General features: G+C 35.4%; 1 protein-coding gene across 1 annotated transcript in view; it reads left to right on the top strand.

Annotated features, from left to right (window-relative positions):
• LOC144220435 (transmembrane protease serine 11D-like) overlaps nucleotides 1-19956 on the top strand; it is a gene marked incomplete at its 5' end in the record, with an annotated part of 32129 nt that extends 12173 nt beyond the window's left edge. The window contains 6 exons of the mRNA XM_077750651.1: nucleotides 4171-4328; nucleotides 7546-7584; nucleotides 10017-10194; nucleotides 14904-15163; nucleotides 16274-16416; nucleotides 19795-19956. Coding sequence (XP_077606777.1) covers nucleotides 4171-4328; nucleotides 7546-7584; nucleotides 10017-10194; nucleotides 14904-15163; nucleotides 16274-16416; nucleotides 19795-19956 — 940 coding nt within the window. The remainder of the gene's footprint in view (nucleotides 1-4170; nucleotides 4329-7545; nucleotides 7585-10016; nucleotides 10195-14903; nucleotides 15164-16273; nucleotides 16417-19794) is intronic.
• Between the last annotated feature and the right edge of the window lie 2482 nt (nucleotides 19957-22438).

Below are 22438 nucleotides of genomic sequence, written 5' to 3'. Positions count from 1 at the left end.
TTGCAAATATATTCTCCTTGTCCATAGCATATTTTCAAACTTTATGGCATCTTTTATGGTAAAAGGTCAATTGCAAATAGTCTTTTTTAAGAAATCCTTTCTATTCGTGCATATAAAGACATTCTCTCATATTTTCTTGTAAGCCTTAAAATTTTTTTGTTCATATTCAGGTACTTTGCATATGATATGAGAGATTTAATTTTATTAATTCTTTTTAATTTTTTTAAATTTAAAAATTTTACTACATTAAATTAAAATTTTATTAAATCTTCTTTAAATTTTTCCATCTTTTTCTTTCAGATTTGTGATACCACTTCTGTGATATACTGTTTACATATTTCAAAGAATTAGTTTCTGGTCATTAATTCTGCTCCTTCCTATCAAGCTTAATACTTGTCATTCAAATAAAATCTACCACTATACATTTATCTATTTCTCCTTATGCAATATATTTTGAGGACACAGTGTCAAATACTTATATGTTTAGAAATGGCATATCTTCCTCAGGAATTGTTCATTTTTATCAAGATATTAATCTTTTTTATCCCTTATTAATGGTTTTTAATCTTAAATTTTTTAATGTTTATTTATTTTTGAATAAGAGAGTGTTTGTGCACGAGAGGAGGGGCAGAGAGAGAGGGACAGGGGATCCAAGCAGATTTGGTGCTGACAGCAGCAAGTCTAACATGGGGCTCGAACTTGCAAACCATGAGATCGTGACCTGAGCTGAATTCGGACACTCAACCAACAGAGCCACCCAGGGGCACCCCAGTCTTAAAATCTCTTGTATCTGATACTATTATGGCTACATTGACTTTCTTGTGGCTATCACTTTTCAGTATATTTATTATCCTTTTATTTTCATTATTTACATATTCTTATGCGTTAGACATTTCTCCTAAAACAGAAAAACAGCTAGATCATATTTTCAATACATTCTCATCTTTGCCTTATTTTAGTGATTATTTTTTAAATTTAAATAAGGAGAGTTGGCTTAATCACCACTTTTCTTCTATTTGGAACTCTTATCCATGTTATTATGAAGGATATTTTAGCTCCACCTTATTGTAATAATACCAAATCAGTCATTGTAATGATAGATTACCAATTTGCCACTTCCTTTGTTCCCTGTTTCTTACTGTACCTCAACTCTCCTTCAAGGTTCAATCTCCTTCTTTCTCAAGTACTTTATTTATATATTTTCACAAGAGTCAGAGCATCTGGGTGGCTCAGTTGGTTAAGCATACAACTCTTGATTGTGGCTCATGTCATGATCCCACATTGTGAGACTGAGCCCTGCTTCGGACTCCATGCCAAGCATGGAATCCTCTTAAGATTCTCTCTCTCCCTATGACCCACTCCCCTGTTCATGATTTTGCTCTAAAATAAAATAAATAGGGGTTCCTGGGTGGCTCAGTTGGTTAAGCGTCCGACTTCGGCTCAGGTCATGATCTCAAGGTTTGTGGGTTTGAGCCCCACGTCGGGCTTTGTGCTGACAGCTAGCTCAGAGACTGGAGCCTGTTTTGGATTCTATATCTCCCTCTCTCTCTGATCCTCCCCTGTCCATGCTGACTCTCTTCTCTCTCTCAGAAATGAACAAAACATTTAAAAAATAAACATTTAAAATAAAATAAGTAAATTTTCACAAGGGTAAATGATCTATAAGGTATCCTTTTTTATTTTGCTTTGGTCTAAAAAATGTCCTATTTTTATTTTCATAATTGAATAATACTTTAGTATGGACATAAAATTCTAAATTAATAGCTCTGGTCTCTGGTTGCTTTGAAGATACAATTATATACCACCTTTTTCATTGCTATTAAAGAAACTGTCCTTCAGTCAAAATGTTCTTTGGTAGCGAATCTTTTCTCTATTGTTTGAATATCTTTCATTTGTCTTTGGAGCTCAGAATTTTTTAATGATGTATTTGTATGTGTGGATTTTCTTTTATTTAGTATGCTTCAGACTCATTGTGATCTAAGGCTTCATGTTTTCATCAATTCTGGATAATTCTCATCATCTCTTGCAATATTGCTTTTCCTTTGTTTTTCAGTGCTCTTCTTATGCTTTCATTAAGTAAACATTGAGTCTTTTCTAGTCTCTTAGCCTCTATTTGATATGCTTCATCTCTTTGTTACATTTTGTGTGACATTTCTTTATGTTTATCTTTCAGTTCACTAATTTCTCTTCAGCTCTGTCATATTCTTTGTAACTCACCCATTGAGTTTTCAATTTCAATGAAAAGCTATGATTATGTACGCCTGTCTGCAAGCTCTATTTGTTTCTTTTGTGAACCTGTCTGGTCTGTTTTGATAAAGTCCTATACTTTTCTCATATATATGATTCCTCCTTTTACGTCACTAGTCATTACAAGTATAGTTATCTATCTGTTAATTTTATTATGTGAAGTTTTTGAGGATGCTCTCCTTATTCTGCTGATTCTAGCTCATGATATGTTGTTTGCCATTGGGATTGTATGCCTGTATTTAATCCCACTTCTTAAGTGAGATACTATGTATCCTGGATTTAACATTCAATCTTACAGAGCATTTGCTTCTATCAGACACTCTAGGAGGATCAGCAGCACATGGATCATTGTTTGTTTGTTTGTTAATTTCTTAAAATTTCTGGATCCATGCAGGTAGTAGTAATACAAATCCAAAACTTTCAGGTAGCTTAGCTCATGATCATGAATTATGAGGAGAATCTTCTTTTTTCTGTCTAGATCTGGAATCCTAAGACTCATAGTCCTTTTTTTTATGACATGATGAACACATTTTTTTCTTTACAGCCCATGCTTTCACTAAGGGTTTAGTTCTCTGAGAATCCTGGTCTTATTTAGAAAACTCATATTCATCTGTTTAGCACTGTCCAAAGCATCCTCTCCAGAACCTATGTAAATGCTGAAAGTCAAGTCTGCTGAATATTCTAGTGCTTACCACATAACACTCATGTTCTTTACTTTTGGTTTACCAAGATTTCCCTTCCTTTAACATGACTTTAGCTTTGTATTCCAAATGAATGTATTATATTTTATCAAGCCCTTCCGGTTATTTTATAGAAAAGTTTTTTTTAATCATTTAGGCAGTCAAGATGATAGAAATGGAAGCTATACCTATTTCATATTCAATAGCTATACCTATTTTATATTCATATTCACTAAACTATATTCAGTGTCTGCTCCTCCATTTAAACTGCAAAATCCATAAGAATAGCATATGTGAATCCTGGTTGCAACTAATTTCTGAAATAAAAAACAGTGCCTAGCGCAAGAAGGTGCCTATTTAATATTGCTAAGTAAATATTAATATCTGGAATAAATATTATGGCAGAACTGGCTATGGAGAGGAGAAGAGGAGGCCTGGAATGAATACGAGAGACAAATTTGTCTAAAGCATATTTTCAGGAAAGAAGATGGCCAATGTTAGATGGAAGAAATGATTTACATGGTAATTTACATGGAAAGAAGTGGAAATCATATCAATATTGATAATTATAGCCCTTAGTCTAATTATTAAGGTTCTGTACTGTGAGAAATATCTGTAGTTAACTGATATAGAGGTAAAATTTTAATATATAACTACAAAAGTTAAAATTTGCTTTTGTAGCCAGATCAAAGGGTTTAGGTAACAGAAAATTAACCTGAGGCTTTAAGTCACATAAATTTGGAACCTCTCTCCTTACAAGTTTGTTTAATGAGATAAGGGTGCTTTTTTTTTTTTTTTTTTTAAGATTTGTGAGGTCTAATAAAAGCTAATATATATAATGCACTAACTATATGCTATTTACTTTTCCCAAAAGTTTTGCATATATTAATTGACATAATCTTCTGAACAACCTATTTTAATGTGATGAGACTTAGATACAGAAAGATAAGAAACAAATAACTTACCAAGGTCAAACAGTAAATGGCAAACAGTATCCAAATTCTGGCATTCTGACTTCAAAGCAAGCTATACCAAATGGTGGTTACAGCAGACTACTCATTGAAATCAAATATTTGTGGAACATCATTGTGTGATATATCATTAAGTATGCAAACACTGTTATGTGAATCTGTTCTAAAGTTAAATTCCATAAATGAAGCTTTTTAAAGTTTAATAAATAAAACTATATAACAGAAAACAGAAAACTATAATTATCTATTTTTAATATATTTATGGCTTTCAGGAAAGAGGGTGATGGTGTGATAGCAGATGTTGTCATGAAATTTAAATTCACTAGAAATAACAATGGAGCATCAATAAAAAGAAGAATTGAGTCTGTTTTACACCAAATGTTGAATAACTCTGGAAACTTGGAAATAAACCCTTCGACTGAAATAACACGCAAGTACCATTTTTATATATCATTTATCCCAATATATCAACTAAACCAGTGTAAATCCATATTTTAATTTAATGAAACTGACTTTTCTTTCCTTGGAATTAAACTTCATGAAAACAATATATTATAAAGCTAGACATAATACATAGTTCTCTAATATAAAACATTCTAAAGTTTAAAGAATCATTTAGCATTGAGATAGGAAATTTTATTTGCTAAAAACACTTTATTAATTTCCCTCTGGACACTCCTTATATATATCTCAACAGGAGAGACGTTATTGTCAGATCTTCAGTCTGCAGGTATTCTGTAGGAATGGTAAATAGCTGCTCAAGGTCAGAGGACAATTGAATTAACACTCTACCTCACCCAGAACACAGCATGCAATCAGAAGGTGTCTGATTAATACTTACAGAATAAAGAAGAAAATTAGAAGATATAGCAGTACCCCTAACTCATCTCTGAAAATATCTGTACCTCTGCTTGTCTTGAATCTATTTCCACTTTTTTTTCCATCCCAGTTGCTACCACTTTGGTCCAAGTCAGCATCATTTCTGTCTTGAACTATTGCACTAGCCTCCATACTACTCTTTTTACATACTCTTGTCCCCTTCCAAACTATTGTCCACATACTGATCAAGGAAATATTTTTAAAAACATAATTTGAACATTATTTAAAAGCCTCCCATGACTTTCCACAAAAATAAAAAACAAGCAAACAAATACCTGTAACTGGGATACCCAGGCTTACCCAGGACAGTCCCAGTTCATGCCAATTGTCCAAGAACCATTATTAATATTGATCCTTAAGTATCTTGGTTTGGACAATAAATGATATGACCATCTCATTTAAAGCACTGCATGATCTAGTTCAAACTTACCCCTTCAGCTACTTATTAATCCATTCTTCCTTATTCACCATAATCCGGTCATACTTTCATTTCCTCCACCTGTCAAACTCCTCTCCTCCTCCCTCAGGGCCTTTGCATACATTGCTTCAGTTTCTTATAATACTCTCTAGATTATCCCTTTGCACCCATCACATCTCGTCTGGGTCACTGTTTTCTAATTTAAGCCTTTTCTAACTTCTATTACCTGTGTCATGGACTCCATTTTCCTTCATAACATTTATCACAATCAAATCTACAAAATTATTTGTGTGATATTTCTATTGTTTGTCTTCATCCTACTCCGTAAGCTTCCTAAAGGCAAGAACCAGTCTTGTTCATCCCAGTGTCCTTCTACTACCCACTATCTAGTTCATAATAGATACTCTATTAAATAATTTCTTGCATGACTAAAAAGACTTAATATGTGCATAGAATTTAAGGACACTCCCCCAACTTTGTCATTTGCCATTAATAAACCATGATTCCCTCATAATAAGCTCAAGATTAAAAGATTTTGGTAGATCCCACACTGGACTTGTATACGATCAGTGTATGCCTGTTATAGCTGTATTAAGTGTTAAGACATTGAAAAGCTTTGTTATCTATTGGTAAACTACCACTGCACCAGGCCCACAAAGGTATCTCCTTGGCTTCTCAAAATCCTCCCATCCCTACCCTGGACTCCTGGCTTGTCCCCTCGCAACTGAGGAGTTAATGCCTAGGGACTTCCAAGACACCACTCTAGTTCCATGGCTATGACTGGCTGATGCTCATCCATTATAGTTTGCTTAATCCCCAAAACACCCATAGACTCTACTTTTATTGTTCCCACTCAGAAATGTTGGAGAATTGCCCAGAGTCATTCAATCTGCATGTAGGGAGGCAGGATTTGAAATCAAGTCTCTCTCACTCAAAGAATGAAAAAGAGTGGTCAGATCTTTTTATTCTTTGTCTCCAAAAGGATATTTGGGCTCTGACACTTACCAAACTCTGTGAAAGTTCTGGCAGTAAGTAAGTTTGCAAAAACTGGTTTTAGAAAGCATGAAAACCTGATAAATTTAGATATCTTTTATAGGAAATAAGAAACTGGTTTCTCTTTAAAAGCCTTCAACCAAGGAAGAATATGATCTGACATTCATTTTTAGGCGGGAAAAGAAGCCTGGTAATGTATAGATGGACACATTGAAAAGTGCAAACCTGGAGGCAGGTAACCCAGACTAAAGGTTATTGTAATAGTACAGATGTTAAATGATGAAAGCATGAACTAAAGTAGTAGCCAAAGGGATAAGGAGGATGGGCCTAATAAAAAGGATAGTTAGGGGCTAGAAGGTATAAAATCTGAAAGCCAATAAAATGTGAAGATGACAGAAAGGGAGGAATTAGAGACTGTTTCAGAATACTAGCCATTGGTAGAAGTGGAATCATTTCCTGAAAGAGGAAATATAACAAAAGTAGCAAATCTGGAGTGAAATTTGGTGGCACGGAGTTTGAGAGGGCCTTCGCTATCTGTTACCAACATAGTTTTCTGTCTGCACCATCCTCCTCTTTTGCCACACTTGCACTCCTGGCTCTACTGACTTTATTGCTCCACGAACATCACACATCTCCATGTACCTGTGCCCACTACACTTTCCAGCTGGAATACATTTTCACTGCTTGTCTGCCTAGAAAATCCCTTTTAAGTCTTTAAAATACAGCTCAAATGTTTTTCTCACCATAATAACTTGGTGAATATCTCAGCATGACCACCCTCTCCTTTCCCCTCTCTACTTCATACTTAAATTTATTTGAATGATTTTTTAATTAATTTCTAAGCTGTCAGTTATGTGAGGGCTGACCTCCTATATTTTTCTCACTGCTACATCTTCAGAAACGAAGAATAGTATCAGTAGAGTAATACAGATATATCGATATATACCTACATATGTATTCAGGTAAATGAAAATTTAACTTCTCTTATATGACTTATCACACCATATCTCAACAACTTTCTTATGTTTCTGTTTTCCAAACTAAACTGAGTGACTTGAGAGCAAGAATATCTTTTAAATATCTTTTAAGTATCTTTCAGTGTTTGATGAGAAATTAAAGCACAAACTTAAGTATAGATAACAATAAATTGGGGGAAGATTGTAAACATGGAGATATCTAGGACTTACGACTCAGAGATTCTTTCAGCAGATCTGAGATGAAGCCTAGAAATCTGTATCTTATCAGGCCCTAAGTGATCCTGATGATGGTTGTCTGAAGATTGCATTTAAGAAATTAGGATGAAATAATATAAAATCCTTATTGTATTGATCTTACTCTCACTTTTTTTTAACACCAGCAATTACTGACCAGGATACAGTGGTTATGCTCACTCAAGGTAAGTTTCAAAACTGCCTTATAAAAATGGTTTCCATTTTTGGAAAGTACATTCCAAATATATAATAAATACATTCAAGTATTTACATTATTTGCTAAGGCAGTTTCTATTGAGATATTGTCTTTATTCTTAGTTCACACCTGTGGGCTGTTGTTGAGCTAAGACATTGCTGATTCCACTGGACCGTGGAGAGATGTTTAGGTTTTGCCCTCCTTTTAGAGGAAGGAGCTGCCAGCAATGGCATTCTGTGTCGAGTTTGACCTCAGGAGAATTTTTTTGGCAGCTTTGGGAAGCTTTTCCTGCCCTAGTTCTATAGTGGCACTCCCTTAGACTTATAAATTGTTTGGTAACACCATTTATATGGCTTCTCCTAACCACAAGAATAGCTTGCTTTGTTGTGGATTTAGGTTAATCAAAAAGTACAGTAAAAAATAATTATAAAAAATGCTGTTAGTTTTATGTTTCAAATCTTAATATAATCCTGTATACTCTCAGGCTGGGATACCAGAAATATAATCCTTAGAAAACAGCTGTTTACTTCTCAGACTGATGAAACATAGTTAGAAAGTTGTTCAATGTGCCTCAATAGCTGACCTATCTCAGATATTTAAGTGATGTTACAAGGTAATAGTACCTTTTTCAACTTCATTTTATATTTAATTCATGCTTCTTTAATGAAAATGTGCTTAAGTAATTTACTAGGGAATTTGGTTGAAGGATACAGCAGAGGAACTTATGTTCTATGTATATTCTTTTTTTCCCTAAGCTTATTTATTTACTTTGAGAGAGAGAGAGAGTGCAAGCTGGGGAGGGACAGAGAAAGGGGAGGGAGAGAATCCCAAGCAGGCTCCACACTGCCAGTGCCCAGCTGGACCTGGGGCTTGACCTCAGAACCCTGAGATCATGACCTGAGCCAAAATCTAGAATTGGACGCTTAATCGACTGAACCAGCCAGGCACCCCTGTTGTTTTTATATTCTTAATGGAAGTCTGGAGGTCTGTTAGAAAAAAAAAATAAACTTCCTTTGGATGGATGTCCTATTGAAGTAGTGTCACCATTTTAGAACAATAGAAGTTGGTGGTGGTGACTTACTTCTAATTTCTAAGTAATAGACTAAATGAAAAAAAAAATAAATCATGGGAATGAGGATTAAGAGGAGTTGAATGATCATTTCAAACTTTGGCCATTGGAGTGTGCATGGGCTGTCTCTCTTAAGACATTTAGATAAACTTCATCTAGATACTTAGAAACCCTCAGTTACCTTCAAGAATATTCTGTGAAATATGCCTTTGAAAAAGGGCACATTTGGTAATATAGAGTCAGTTATGGAGGCAGACTAGAACTTCCTTGATGAGCTGGATTACCACTATGGTGATTTCTTGATGGGAGCAGTTTTCTTCCAACTTCAATGTAGACATGAATCACTCATAAGAATGTAGCTTCTAACATACAGCATGGTGACTATGGCTAATAATATGGTATTGTATACTTGAAAGTTGCTGAGTAGACCTCAAGCAGTTTCACCACACACACACACACACACACACACACAGAGTTAACTATGTAATGTGATGGAGGTGTTGGTTGTCTTGATGGTGGTAATCAACAATGTATATGGATATCAACTCATCACACTATACACTCTAAATATATAGAATTATATTTGTCAATTATTCCACAATAAACTTGGAGAGGAGGGGAATGCAGCTTCTGATTGTTTTTCCTAGTTTGGTTCTTAGAGTCCATTTTTTTCCAGCTTTGAGGTATACAACATTATGACTTGTTACACATTTAGATTATGAAAAGACTCCTTCACCTAGTTAACATATTTAGCACCTCACATATTTACCCCCACCCTTTTTTTTTTTTTTTTGGTGAGAACATTTAAGTTCCACACTCCTAGAAAATTTCAATTATACAACAGTGTTATCAACTATAATCATCATGTTTTGCACTAGATCCTCAGACCTTATTCACCTTATAGCTGAATGTTTGTCCCCTTTTACCAAATTATCTGTATTTCCCCCACCCTCCAGCCACTGGAAACTACTTTCTACTTTCTAGGAATTTGACTTTTGATGGAAATTTCCTAGTGAAATTGTGGCCTGAGCTGGTACATCCAGCACTAACTAACCTATCTTAACCCCCATTCATGAGGAATTCCAAAGAACTCTAAAGTTGCTTCAGAATTTGAAGTCTCTATGGCAATTAAGTTCAGAAATATTCTCTAAAATGCACACTATAGGCAACAGTAGTCACAAAGGTACCCTAAAAAACAACACATTAATCATAGCTTTGGAAAGACTAGCTGGCTCTATGGAAGAATACACAAAAGACAGAAAAGCTGTAAAAGATGGAGAGACTCTGGCAGCATCTCCCAAATGTAAATGAACCATGATCTTTCCAGCACATTAACGCTGTTTTATTATTAGGATGTGGGGCCCGTCCAGACCTAATAACTCTGTCTGCAGAGAGGATCCTAGGAGGCACTAAGGCTGAGGAAGGAGGCTGGCCATGGCAAGTCAGTCTACAGACGAATAATGTTCACCACTGTGGAGGCGTCCTGATCAGCAGTGTGTGGATCCTGACAGCAGCTCACTGCTTCAGAAGGTAAGGCCACAGCTTACCTACCCACCTGGGAACAACTAGCAGAGACAGATACAGGACTCCACCCTGGGCTGAACATGATTGGATTGTACTAGATGTAATTGCATGTGAAAAAAAATTGATGAGTTTTTCTTCCTATTCATGATTGCAAAAACATTTTTTTTTCCTCCTTCAGTTGGCTAATTTAATACTATTTTTCTCTTTCAGATAATAGTGTGCCATCATGGTAAAAAAACAAACAAACAATGATTTATATGTCAGATTGTTTAATTTAAATCCTAGCCATGAAAACTTGAGAAATTTACTGAACCTTTATAAGCCTCTTTTTTTTTTTTTTTTTTTTTTCAAAATTAGGGAAATACTATTATCTGTGCCTTAGTGTTATTGATAGGATTAAATACACTAATGCAAACATACAGTTAGGTGTTAGCAAAATGAATTAAGGTAGGAAATTTTCACAATACGTCATACAAGCTTATCAGCAGGCTCATGGCTGATCTGAGACCCCCTTATGCCATTAATTAATTCTTTCAAAACAATTATTGAGTATCTACTATGAGCATAGTATTATCACAGAAGTTAATTAAACACTGCCTATACTTTAAGGGAACTTACACTCTAATGTTGGAGATAGACATGCACAAAAATAATGATCAATAACAGTAACATAAATAAAATAAATTTAAACTTCTAGAAAATTCTTCACAGATGTCACTAAAGGATATTGTTAACGTGAGGGTAATAAACGCCAGTGGAAAGTAGGATAGAAGAACTTTAGACCTAGATGACTAAAATCTGTGAGGCTCTGACACACCTTATTACTGGACCATCCTAGACTTCAACAGTTGCTGGAAATTAATCTCAAACATTCACTCAGAAAAGTGAAGCTGTCTAAACTCAAATGTGCCTCTGACCATATCTATTCTCTTCTCAGACTCAATATTCACAGTCTAAAATCCAACTTACTATACACCCAGAGCCTTCCTATCCAATTAATCCATATTTCTTTCACAAAGCATGAACATTAAGCTCCTAGACTGCTTTATTCTCTCCTCCTGGATTCTGTCTACTTTTTCAGGTTTAAGAGCATTGCGCACTCTTGTCTTGTCAAACTTTACTTCCTCTTAATAGTTTTGTAACAGGCACTACATTATACATCAGTACTCTCAAATCTGCAAAGAACTTCTTAGAAATAGCGAAGATTTTTCAGAATTCCAATAAAAAGAAATAGAGGAAGAGATATTAACATTTTAGGGAGAAGCAGCAGATTAAGAAAATGTTCTTAAACCTGAAAAAGTAGGAAGAGAATAAAGCAATCTGGCTGGAGCTCAAGTTTCAATCTTTATTACCACTTGAAGGCCAAAGAACAACTGTGGAACTAATTGATTTTAATCACTTCTGAGAGTGGGAACCAGAAATGCAGATACTTGGACTTAGGAGGCACTTAGCATAATCAAGGATGTAATAGGTAAACGTCTGGATTCTAAGCCCTATGCAAACCCAACTATCAAAAGCTAACTAAAGGATATCACTATAATGAAAACCACCATTGTAAAAATCATCAATTACCAAAGTAATTCATGATTTTAACTATTTTTTAAATTTGTTTATTTTGAGACAAAGAGTGAGTGGGGAAGGGGCAGAGAGAGGGGAAATAGAGAATCCAAAGTAGGCTCTGCACTGTCAGCACAGATCTCACAGACCGTGAGATCACGACCTGAGCTAAGATCAAGAGCCAGACATTTACCCAACTGAGCCACTGAGGCACTCCATAATTTATGATTTTAAATGCTTGGAACATCTTTGAATTTTACCTCCCCCAATCCTTCTATTCACTACTAAGTTGACCCAGGAGAACTAACAAACTATGTGAACCTTATATTGGCACCCTTCCAGTAGGCCTGATTGTTACTGAGAGCCTGTCAACAAGGATTTTAGGGGACATGGCCAACCTTACACCAAGATACATAGATGTGATGAGGCCCTCCAAAGAGTCCAAGAGAAGATTGTTATCACCTCCTCTATGAAGCCTTCCCTGATGCTTTCTTCTCTCCCCCATGGTACTCCCACAGAAATCTGCTCAATTTTCTTTAGCAGTAGTCCCTCTGATTTAGGATAATTAATTGTCTCTCGTAGTCTCCATTAGCATGTGAAGCTGCTCACAAAAAGAGATCATAGTTACTTCTATTTTTTTAGGTTTTTAGAGCCCAGTAAGTTAGCATACAGTGTAATTCTAGTATCAGTGATTCAACACTTCCATACAACCCCCCGGTGCTCAACACAAGTGCACTCTTTAATCCTCATCATCTATTTAACCCATCCCCCATCCCCTTCCCCTCTGGTAGCCATCAATTTGTTCTCTAGAGTTAAGAGTCCATTTCTAAGATTGCCTCTTTTTCTCTCCTCTTTCTCCCTTTGCTCATTTGTTTTGTTTCTTAAATTCCACATATGAGTGAAATCATATAGTATTTGTCTTTCTCTGATTGACTTATTTCATTTAGTCCTCTCTTCCTTTTCTTTCTTCCAGCAATGAATAAGAGAATGATTTTGGAACCAGTCATAATTAGATTTAAATCTTGGCTATGCCATATATTAACTGTATTATATAGGGCAACTTATTTGATATCTCTAATTCTCAGTTTGTTTTTGTACAAAATGCAATTGATTATATGCTCTCACACAGTTCTAAGTATTGAAACAAGTGTGTCATACCTTGGCATACAAGGTAAGCACTCAATGGAAATAACTATTATTTGCATTAGATATCATTGAACAAGTCATTACTAAATGTTTACTTTGTATAAGAATCAGTATGAGTCTCTGGGAATAAAAATATAAATAACTGTGCTACAGGAATAAAACAACAATCCAGATTGGCAAGGAGGAAGTACAACTTTCCCTATTTGCAGATGACATGATACTTACTATATGTAGAAAAACCTTAAAGACTCCACAAAAAATTGCTGGAAGTAATAAACAAATTCAATAAAGTCTCAAGATACAAAATCAACATACAGACATTTGTTGCATTTCTGTACACCAGTAATGAAGCAGGAAAAAGAGAAATTAGGAACCAATCTCTTTTCCAATTGCACCAAAAATAGTAAAATACCTAGGAATAATCGTAACCAAAGAGGTAAGAGATCTGTACACTGAAAACTATAGAAAGCTTATGAAAGAAATTGAAGAAGACAGAAAGAAATGGAGAAACAGTCCATGCTCATGTATTGGAAGAACAAATATTGTTAATGTGTCTATATTACCCAAAGCAATCTCTGTATTCAATTCTCTCTCTATTGAAATAATACCAGCATTCTTCACAGAGCTAGAACAAGCAATTCTAAAATTTTTATGGAACCAGGAAAGACCCCAAACAGCCAAAGTAATGTTGGAAATGAAAAACAAAACTGGAGGCATCACAATTCTGGATTTCAAGCTGTATTACAAAGCTAGAATCATCAAGACAGAATTGTACTGGAACAAAAACAAGACATCTAGATCAATGGAACAGAAGAGAGAACCCAGAATTGGACCCACAAATGTATGGCCAACTAATCTTCAACAAAGCAGGAAAGAATGCCCAATGTGAAAAAGACTATCTCTTCAATGGTTGCTGTTGGAAAAACTGGACAGCAACATGCAGAAGAATGAACCTGGACCAATTTCTTACACCATGCACAAAAATAAATTGTAAATGGATGAAAGACCTTAATGTGAGACCTGAAACCATAAACATCCTAGACGAGAACACAGGTGGAAAATTCTTTGACATCAGCTATAGCAGCTTCTTTCTAGATATGAGAAAAGGGAAGCGCAAGGGAAACAAAAGCAAAAATAAACTATTGGGATTACATTGAAATAAAAGGCTTCTGCACAGTGAATGAAAACTAAAAGGCAACCTTCATAATGGGAGAAGACATCTGCAAATGATGTATTCGCTAAAGGGTTAGTATCCAAAACATATAAAGAACTTATAAATGTCAACACCCAAAAAACAAATAACCCAATTGAAAATTGAGCAGAAGACATGAACACTTTTCCAAAGAAGACATACAGATGGCCAGCAGACATGTGAAAAGATGTTCAACATCACTGATCATCAGAGAAATACAAATCAAAATTACAATAAGATATCACCTCACACTTGTTAGAATGGCTAAAATCAATAACACAAGAAACAACAGGTGTTGGTGAGGCTATGGAGAAAGGGAAACCTTCTTGAATGTTGATGGGAATACAAACTGGTACAGCCACTCTGGTTTCTTCAAAAAGTTAAAAATAGGAATGCCCTGGGGTACCTGGATGGTTTAGTTGGTTAAGCATCCTGCTTCAGTTCAGGTCATGATCCCGTGGTTCATGAGTTTGAGCCCTATGTCTCCTGGACATATAATTTTTATTTCTGTATCATCTATACCTAAACTCCACAAAACTCTTAAATTGTTGTGTGATACATTTTATTTTTATTCAAGCTTAGGAGCCACACTGAGTTAGTCAACTCTTCAATCCACAGACCCTTTAGACAAATTATCATTCATTTACTAGCTATGTAATCCAGAAAACATATACCAAAGAGATATTGATCAAATAGTTGCTAGCTGGGGAACACAAAACAAATAGTTGCTAGCTGGGGAAGGGATGGCAAACACAAAATTCAAATATTTGAAATGATCATAAATTCACTATTCAAAACACATTTTCATATTTTTTTTTAGCTACTCTAATCCTCGTCAATGGACTGTCACTTTTGGTGTTTCAACAACATTTCCTAAACAGAGAAGAGGAGTAAGGACTATTATAATCCATAGCAATTATAACTCTGCAACTCATGAAAATGATATTGCAGCTATACAACTTGACAGAGGCATCACTTTTACCAAAAATATCCATAAGGTGTGTCTCCCAGAGGCTACCCTGAATATTCCATCTGGTTCTATTGCTTATGTAACAGGATGGGGATCTCGAGAATATGGTGGTAAGTGTCTCTGGGAAAATAACAACAACAAAATCTCCTGGGACTTGCTGTTATGTAAATTTTTTAAATTAGAGAACACCTGAAGGACATGTTCTATGGAAGGAACTATCCCATATTCTAAGAAGCCCAACCTCTAGTTACTACGAAGTTTCCTCAGCAAAGCAAAGCAGTGTCCCTAGAAAATATGGGGAATACTATAGTAATAGGGAAACATAAAATAAAAGTAATGAAGAAACATGAGTTCTTCAATAAATTATAGGTCTCAATGTCTCTCGTGTAAAGAAAATTTTAAAATTTGAAATGATTTGGATAGGTATTCTCTAAGGGTTTTACCACCCTTTAAAGTATTAACAATCATGAAGGTATTCTGAGATGAAACAAATTCTGTCTCTAGAGCAAGAAACTCCACATACATAAACATTACTCACTCTTATTTATTTAATGAATAAAATAGAAATAAAAATGAGAGCAATGTAAAAGAATGAATAGGGCCCTGGTGAAGAGAATATCAACCAGGGTGTGGAAGGACATAGTATTAACAATTCCACATGCTTCAACTCATGCTATAGATTAGTCTCCAGGAAATAGTATGAAGTCTTAATTGTCCTAGAAAATATCTCCTTGTGTTTTCACCACCCGAAGTAATTTGATGTAATAGATGAAATATGTGCCAATCACAAAAATGGCAGTGCCATTTTGAAGGAACATCTCTATAAATAAAATAAATTATTTCTTTATTCTTGAAACCAGACTGGTTTCTCTTTCATTGTTAGATTAAAGGTTATGCAATATGTAATTGTCCAATTCAAAGTCAGTCAGTGAATAATTTAAATGCTACTAGTCAATCTAAAAAAAAAAAAAATCAGATTTGTTTTGCTCTTAAGATCCAAGAGGTACTGCATCACAAAGTAAGGCAAAAAAATAAAATTGATCTGTGTAAAAGGGTTTTTCTTCTCTACTATGGGCATTCTGCAGAAAAGAAACTCCCAGTACACTTTCAATAGCCTGCTTTGCTAAATAAGATATAGCATTTTTGAGAACATTTATTCCTTCCGTATTTGACATAGAATCATTAATTTACCCATCTTATTTCTGCTTTATACTTCACAGGTAGCACAGTTCCAGATCTAGAGCAAGCAAGGGTCAGAATAATAAGTAATGACGTATGTAATGCACCAAGAAGTTATAATGGAGCTGTCACGTCTGGAATGCTATGTGCTGGACTACCGGAAGGTGGAGTGGATGCATGCCGAGTAAGTTCAAAACAAGGTTATCATGTCACCATCAAGTTCATAAGCACTTACTGGCACGTGATACTGTGATAAGCACAGAAATAACATAATTATAATATACATCCCTGATCCTCCAAAAATTTGTTACCTAGATTTTACAGCTAAAATTCTCTTAGGAAGCTGATCCAACATAAATGTTGAGAAACCTAATTCCTGAGCGGTAAACCATCTATGATCAAGAACAACTCAGAACTCTGTTTGAACCCCCTAACCTCTATAACCAATCCTTTTATTTATACAAAGAGGGTAATAATAGTACCTAGCTTTTTAGATAACACTCAAGATTATCTGAATCTTAAATATGTCTTATATATGCTAAGCAACAAAGAAATCTTATGTATCTTGGCTATTTTTGCTGTTAACCTAGACTGCGACCACTGATATTAATAACTTCAATCTCAAACTTTTAATTACTATAAAAGTGTAAATAATTGCTCATCTAAAAGTCATAGACAACAACTGATTTTTTAATATAAATAACACCTGAATATCAGTACCTTGAAGATAAAAATATATGTATGCAAAAGCTTAGTTATTTCAGTCATAACAGTTTCTATAATTGTAAAACAGCACAAATGAGGGAGGGGGGAACTATTTAGATGAGGTCTGTCATTTTTAACCAAACATAAAAATGCAAATAACTATGAAATTCTTATATTAAAGTAATTAGAATAGGATTTTAATACTAACATTTTAATTAAATTATCTAAGCAATTAATGTGGTTGTGTCCTTTAATAGGTTTTGATCCCATGTCTGATATCCAACCCCATATAGTAACAACAATAACTACTTAGTATTAGAAATTACATTTCTGGAATTAAGAGAAATTAATCTTTTCTTGTGGAATCTGCTGCTGTTTTGGGGGTAGGGGAAAATAGTTTGCAGAAAAATCAGGTTTATTCTTTCCTGAAACACAACTGACATTTTTTAATTTCAATTTTTTATTTAAATTCTAGTTGACATATACGGTAAAATTAGTTTCAGGTGTAGAATTTAGTGATTTATCACTTACATACAACACCCAGTACTCATCACAGCAAGTGCTCCCCTTAATGCCCATCACCCATCTGGCCCATCCCCATACTCGTCTCCCTCCACCAACCCTCAGTTTGTTCTCTATCTTTGAGAGTTTCTTATGGTTGGCAAACAGTACTGACTTTTATAGTTTTATAACTGTAGTTTTATAGGTTTTTTGCATTCTTGAAAAGTGGATAAGAAGTAGCTCTTCCATAGTTTTTTTTTTTTTTTACTATTTGGCATTTTTACCCAAAATGAAACATTTTTTATTGACTACAGTTGTGTGTAAATGGAGAGGCACTGTTTATCAATTTTCAAGAAACCATTAATTAGCCATTAGCCCTTTGTTCCTTTTAAGTGGAGACATCTTTGTGACAGGGAACACTTCTTGTTCCTATTTCATTTTATTGCTAGTTCTGTAACAACAAATTCTAAACTTCATAGTTTTCAAAAAAATACACCAAATAAGTAATACATATCTACATTGACAATGCTAGCTGTACCTAGAGCATTAATTAGAATCAACTTAGGGAAACATATGAAATATAAAAGGGCGTTACTCATGCTTTACCCAAGATGTCCCTTACCTCCTGCATACACAATTTCTACTCTTCCTCTCAAGCCCAGATCAAGCCATAAATCATCATGAATCTTCCCCTATGTGTTTCACTCCAGACCTCACTAATTTTCAACTGAAATACTACAATACATAGAGTTTGTGTATCAAAAAGAACTAGCACTTTACAAAAGAGCTTTAGAGATCATACTTGCTTCAGTTCATTTATTCATACAAACTGTATGAATTATTTTCTGTGTACCAGATACAGTGCTAGCACAGCAACATGTTCCCTGCACTTAACCAAGCTATAGTCTAGAAGGGGAAACACAAGCTGAAATGCCTGCCCAACAGGCAGTGAAGCTGTCCAGATACAGGATAAGTTACAACTCCCTCTTAGTTCAACATCTTCTTGCCCATTCTTAATAAGACATTATGCAGAGAAATTTCTTACTAGAAAGAATAGCAGCAAAAGCACAATGACGAAAAGACCTGGGCAAATGGAGCACAAACACACAACCCAAAGGAGGCAGGTGCCAATCAGGTCAAGCAGCGCTTGCCATGCAATCAGTGATTCACGCATTGGCCCTTTTCCCCATCTAGATCAGTAATTAAAAGAGCTAGCTACTAAGAGTAGTCAAATGAATAGCAAACTATTCTAAAAGCACCCTCGGTAATAGCTGACTTTTATTAGTAGTACAGACTATATGGCAGGCTGTACTGAAAGTGTTACGTATATAAAACTCATTTAAACATATAGAAACATTATTCACAGATGAGGAACCTGAGACCACAGAAAGCTATCAGTTTACTGAACGTCATATGGCTGAAAAGTGGAGGATTCCAACCCAGGCTATCTAACTTCAGAACCCACAGACTCAATTTAACATGCAGCATGTAAAATGGACTAAATTTGTCTCCCCAACTAGATTATTGCATGTACAAATATTTGTTCATTGGTTAATCATAATTGGCCAGTATGTCATAAGGAGGGTTTTACTCATTGCCTTATAAACTTTTTGATTATTCACCAAAGAATACTTTTTGATAAGATGTTGTTATGTAACAGACACCATGCAGGGTACTATGAATAGGAAGATAAGCAAAATGTCTGAAAATTCATCCATTCAACAAATATTTTCTTAGCATCTCCTGTGAGCTAGAAGCTTAGGATATAGCAGTGTCCAGAATAGGTATGCCTTCCCTGGTAGACCTTACAGAATAACCAGAAAAACAGACACTGAAAAAGTATCCTAAATGCTGTGAGTTTTGCAGCAATGTGAGGCTGTCACAAGGGGAAAAGGGTTCAAGGAGTAAGTTTAAATAGGCATACAATGTGTTTATATAAAATACTATAGAAGCAGTGAAAGAGATACACACAAGATGGGGGACACAGGCAGTGAAAAACTGATCCAGCCCAAAGCTAGAAGGGGTGATGGTGGGGAAGAAGGCACAGCCCAGGGAAGGCTTCCTGGAGGAGGCAAAGTGTGGGATGGGAAGCAGTCAGCCAGGTGACTGAGGACAGTCTGGGAAACATGCTCCTCATCTTCTCACACCTGTGGAAGGAACAACGTGTGTTCTTAAAGGGTTTTGGTAATTTTCACATGAGAATGGTATAATATTTCAACTTGGTGTAACATTTCAACAGGAAATGTCAGATTATAGCTACTGTCATAAAGGGTGTGACTTCTACTGACAGAAATAAACTCCTTAATACTTCAGGGTTGCCTCACAGTTAAATAACCAATCATTGTGTTTCCTTTAGGGTGACTCTGGTGGCCCACTTGTTCAAGAGGACTCACGTCGGATTTGGTTCCTTGTGGGGATAGTAAGCTGGGGGGATCAATGTGGTCTGCCAGATAAGCCAGGAGTATACACGCGAGTGACAGCCTACCGTGATTGGATAACCGAGAAAACTGGGGTCTAGAACAATAAAGGCATCTCTGCGGCAAAGTCTGTATGCAGGTGTATGTCTAAAATTCCAAAACCTTGCCTTTCAGCTGCAAAAGAAACTGAAGTTGCCCTATTTTAACATCCTGTCACATAAATATCATTTCATAAACACGATTTGTTCTTTATAACTATGGATTTTGTTTTCTCAAGAAAGCTATATGAATGTTGCATAGTATTGTGGCTGTGTGCCAGAGGAAACATGGAAATGAGTTACAGAGGTAACAATTTTATTACAGTTGTGATAAGAGCTCATATTTAGAAAAATGGGTATCCTGAGAGTTGATACTAGAGGAATCTGGACAAGTCTGCAATGTCAAAGTTGCCTTCTCTGAAACGTCTCACTGAAGCTGACAAGTTAGCAAAGCATAAAAAGTTGCAAAGGAAGGAGTGGTAGAATAATATTCAAGACAGAAAGAATAGCATGAAGAAATAAAAATATTTGAAATTTCTGAAAATTAAGTATGTGAAGTCACTGTACAACAATCTTAATTACCCTGTAAGAGCACACTCCCATAGAAACTGATGAATTTCAGACATTTAAGATCAAAGCTAAAATAGTCACTCCTCAACTGAGACCCAAAGAATTATAATTTTTATGATGACTTTTATTAAGTATATCTTGGGGCACCTGGGTGGCTCAGTCAGTTAAGCATCTGACTCTTGGTTTCAGCTCAGGTCATGATCTCACACTTCGTGAGATCAAGCCTTGAGTCAGGCTCTAAACTGACAGTGTGGAGCCTGCTTGGTATTCTCTCTCTCTCTCTCTCTCTCTCGCTCTCGCTCTCTCTGCCCCTCCCCCACTTGCTCTCTCTCTTAAAATAGATAAACTTTATAAAACATCTCTCACCTATATGAAAGAGAGAATTTACTTCTTTCATAAACTGATGAAATGCACCTATGCAACCTTCTTAGGTAACTTCCAACTATACGGTGCTTTTAAATAACTAAACAGGAGTAATCTTAAGAACTAAAGATCACCCAGTGGCAGTTATTTTTGAGAACGTAAGGACCCTCAATAGCTAAATCCAAGTAATGAATTTTAAGTCATATGTGAAGAGTTGTTTTGCAAATAGAAAGGTTAAACTGTTTAATTTCAATAAAACTCTTAGGAAAGGAATGTTTCTCTCTCCTTTTTTTCTCCCTTTCTCTCCCTTACACATTACCAATGAATGTAAATAAAATCCATTAAAATTTAATGGCACGGTAATTTATATAGTCTGAATCATGAATGTGACTGAATTTTTATGGGATCCTGACATTAATTAAAGCTTGGTTATGCCTGACCACCTATGTGTCAGTGCTTCCTCCTTCTAAAAGCTAACTCACAACACATGGGTATCAGAACTACAACATGCATTGTGATGAAAACTTGCATTTCCTCACATAAATTGTAAAGACACCTACAGTGAAGTCATTTACTTTTAAGGAAAACAAGTTGAAAATTTAACCAACTTGGTGAAATGTGCAAATTATTGGTACGCCTCATTTCAAATGAACTCTTTTAAAATGATTCCCCCACCTAAGAATTTATGGAAGTTATGATTTATGAAAGACAATCCAAAACAATTTATTTAATTGGTTCTCCAACAAGAGAATTGCCAAGCAGACTCTAAAGGCTTGGTACTTTCTGCTGCCTTTTAATCAAGCTCTATAACTGAGGCAAGCATCCAACTTGACACTCCCTGGTTTCACCCTGTGAGGACAACATTAAACTGGTAATTTCAAGTAAGCCTCAAAAATTTGAATGGGTTTTTGTGTATACATGTGTTGGTGTCTACGTGTGTGTGTTTGTGTGTGTGTACATGCCCTCACATAGTCACAAACATTTTTATTTATTCCTATGTATTGAAAGCTATATAAAGTACTTATTTAACAGAAAATAGAACAAATTCAGCTTATTGAAGATAAATTATTTAACAAATACGTTTATTTTTATGAAGAGAAGGGATATCTGAGGACCATCTTTCATTCTTTCTTTCATTTATTTATTTTAAATGTTTATTTATTTTTGAGAGAGGGAGACAGAATGCAAACAGGGGAGGGGCAGAATGAGAGGGAGACACAGAATCCAAACCAAGTTCCAGGCTCTGAGCTGTCAGCACAGAGCCTGACGTGGGGCTTGAACTCACGAACCGCAAGATCATGACCTGAGCCTATGTTGGATGCTTAACCAACTGAGCCACTCAGGAGCCCCTTATTTATTTTTAATATACTGAAGGGCTCCATTTTCCTGAGACCTAAGTAACTCCATGAAAGCAATTTTAATATTTATGGGAGGTCCTAAAAGATTCAGGGGAAATATTTTATAATATCAAAAGTGAGTTTTTCAGAGCATCACTTTGCCATGAATAATAATTACTCTGTAGTTTATATGAGAATCGAACAGAGAACTTCTTAGATTGTTTATCTAAATCTGTCACAGGATGTAATTTACACAATTCAATTCCTATTTTCCA

This window comes from Crocuta crocuta, unplaced genomic scaffold (genome assembly GCF_008692635.1).
Source record: "Crocuta crocuta isolate KB4526 unplaced genomic scaffold, BGI_CrCroc_1.0 scaffold1, whole genome shotgun sequence".
NCBI lineage: Eukaryota > Metazoa > Chordata > Mammalia > Carnivora > Hyaenidae > Crocuta > Crocuta crocuta.
The sequence above is the reverse complement of the archived record's forward strand: the minus strand, read 5'-3'. Positions and strand labels throughout refer to the sequence as shown.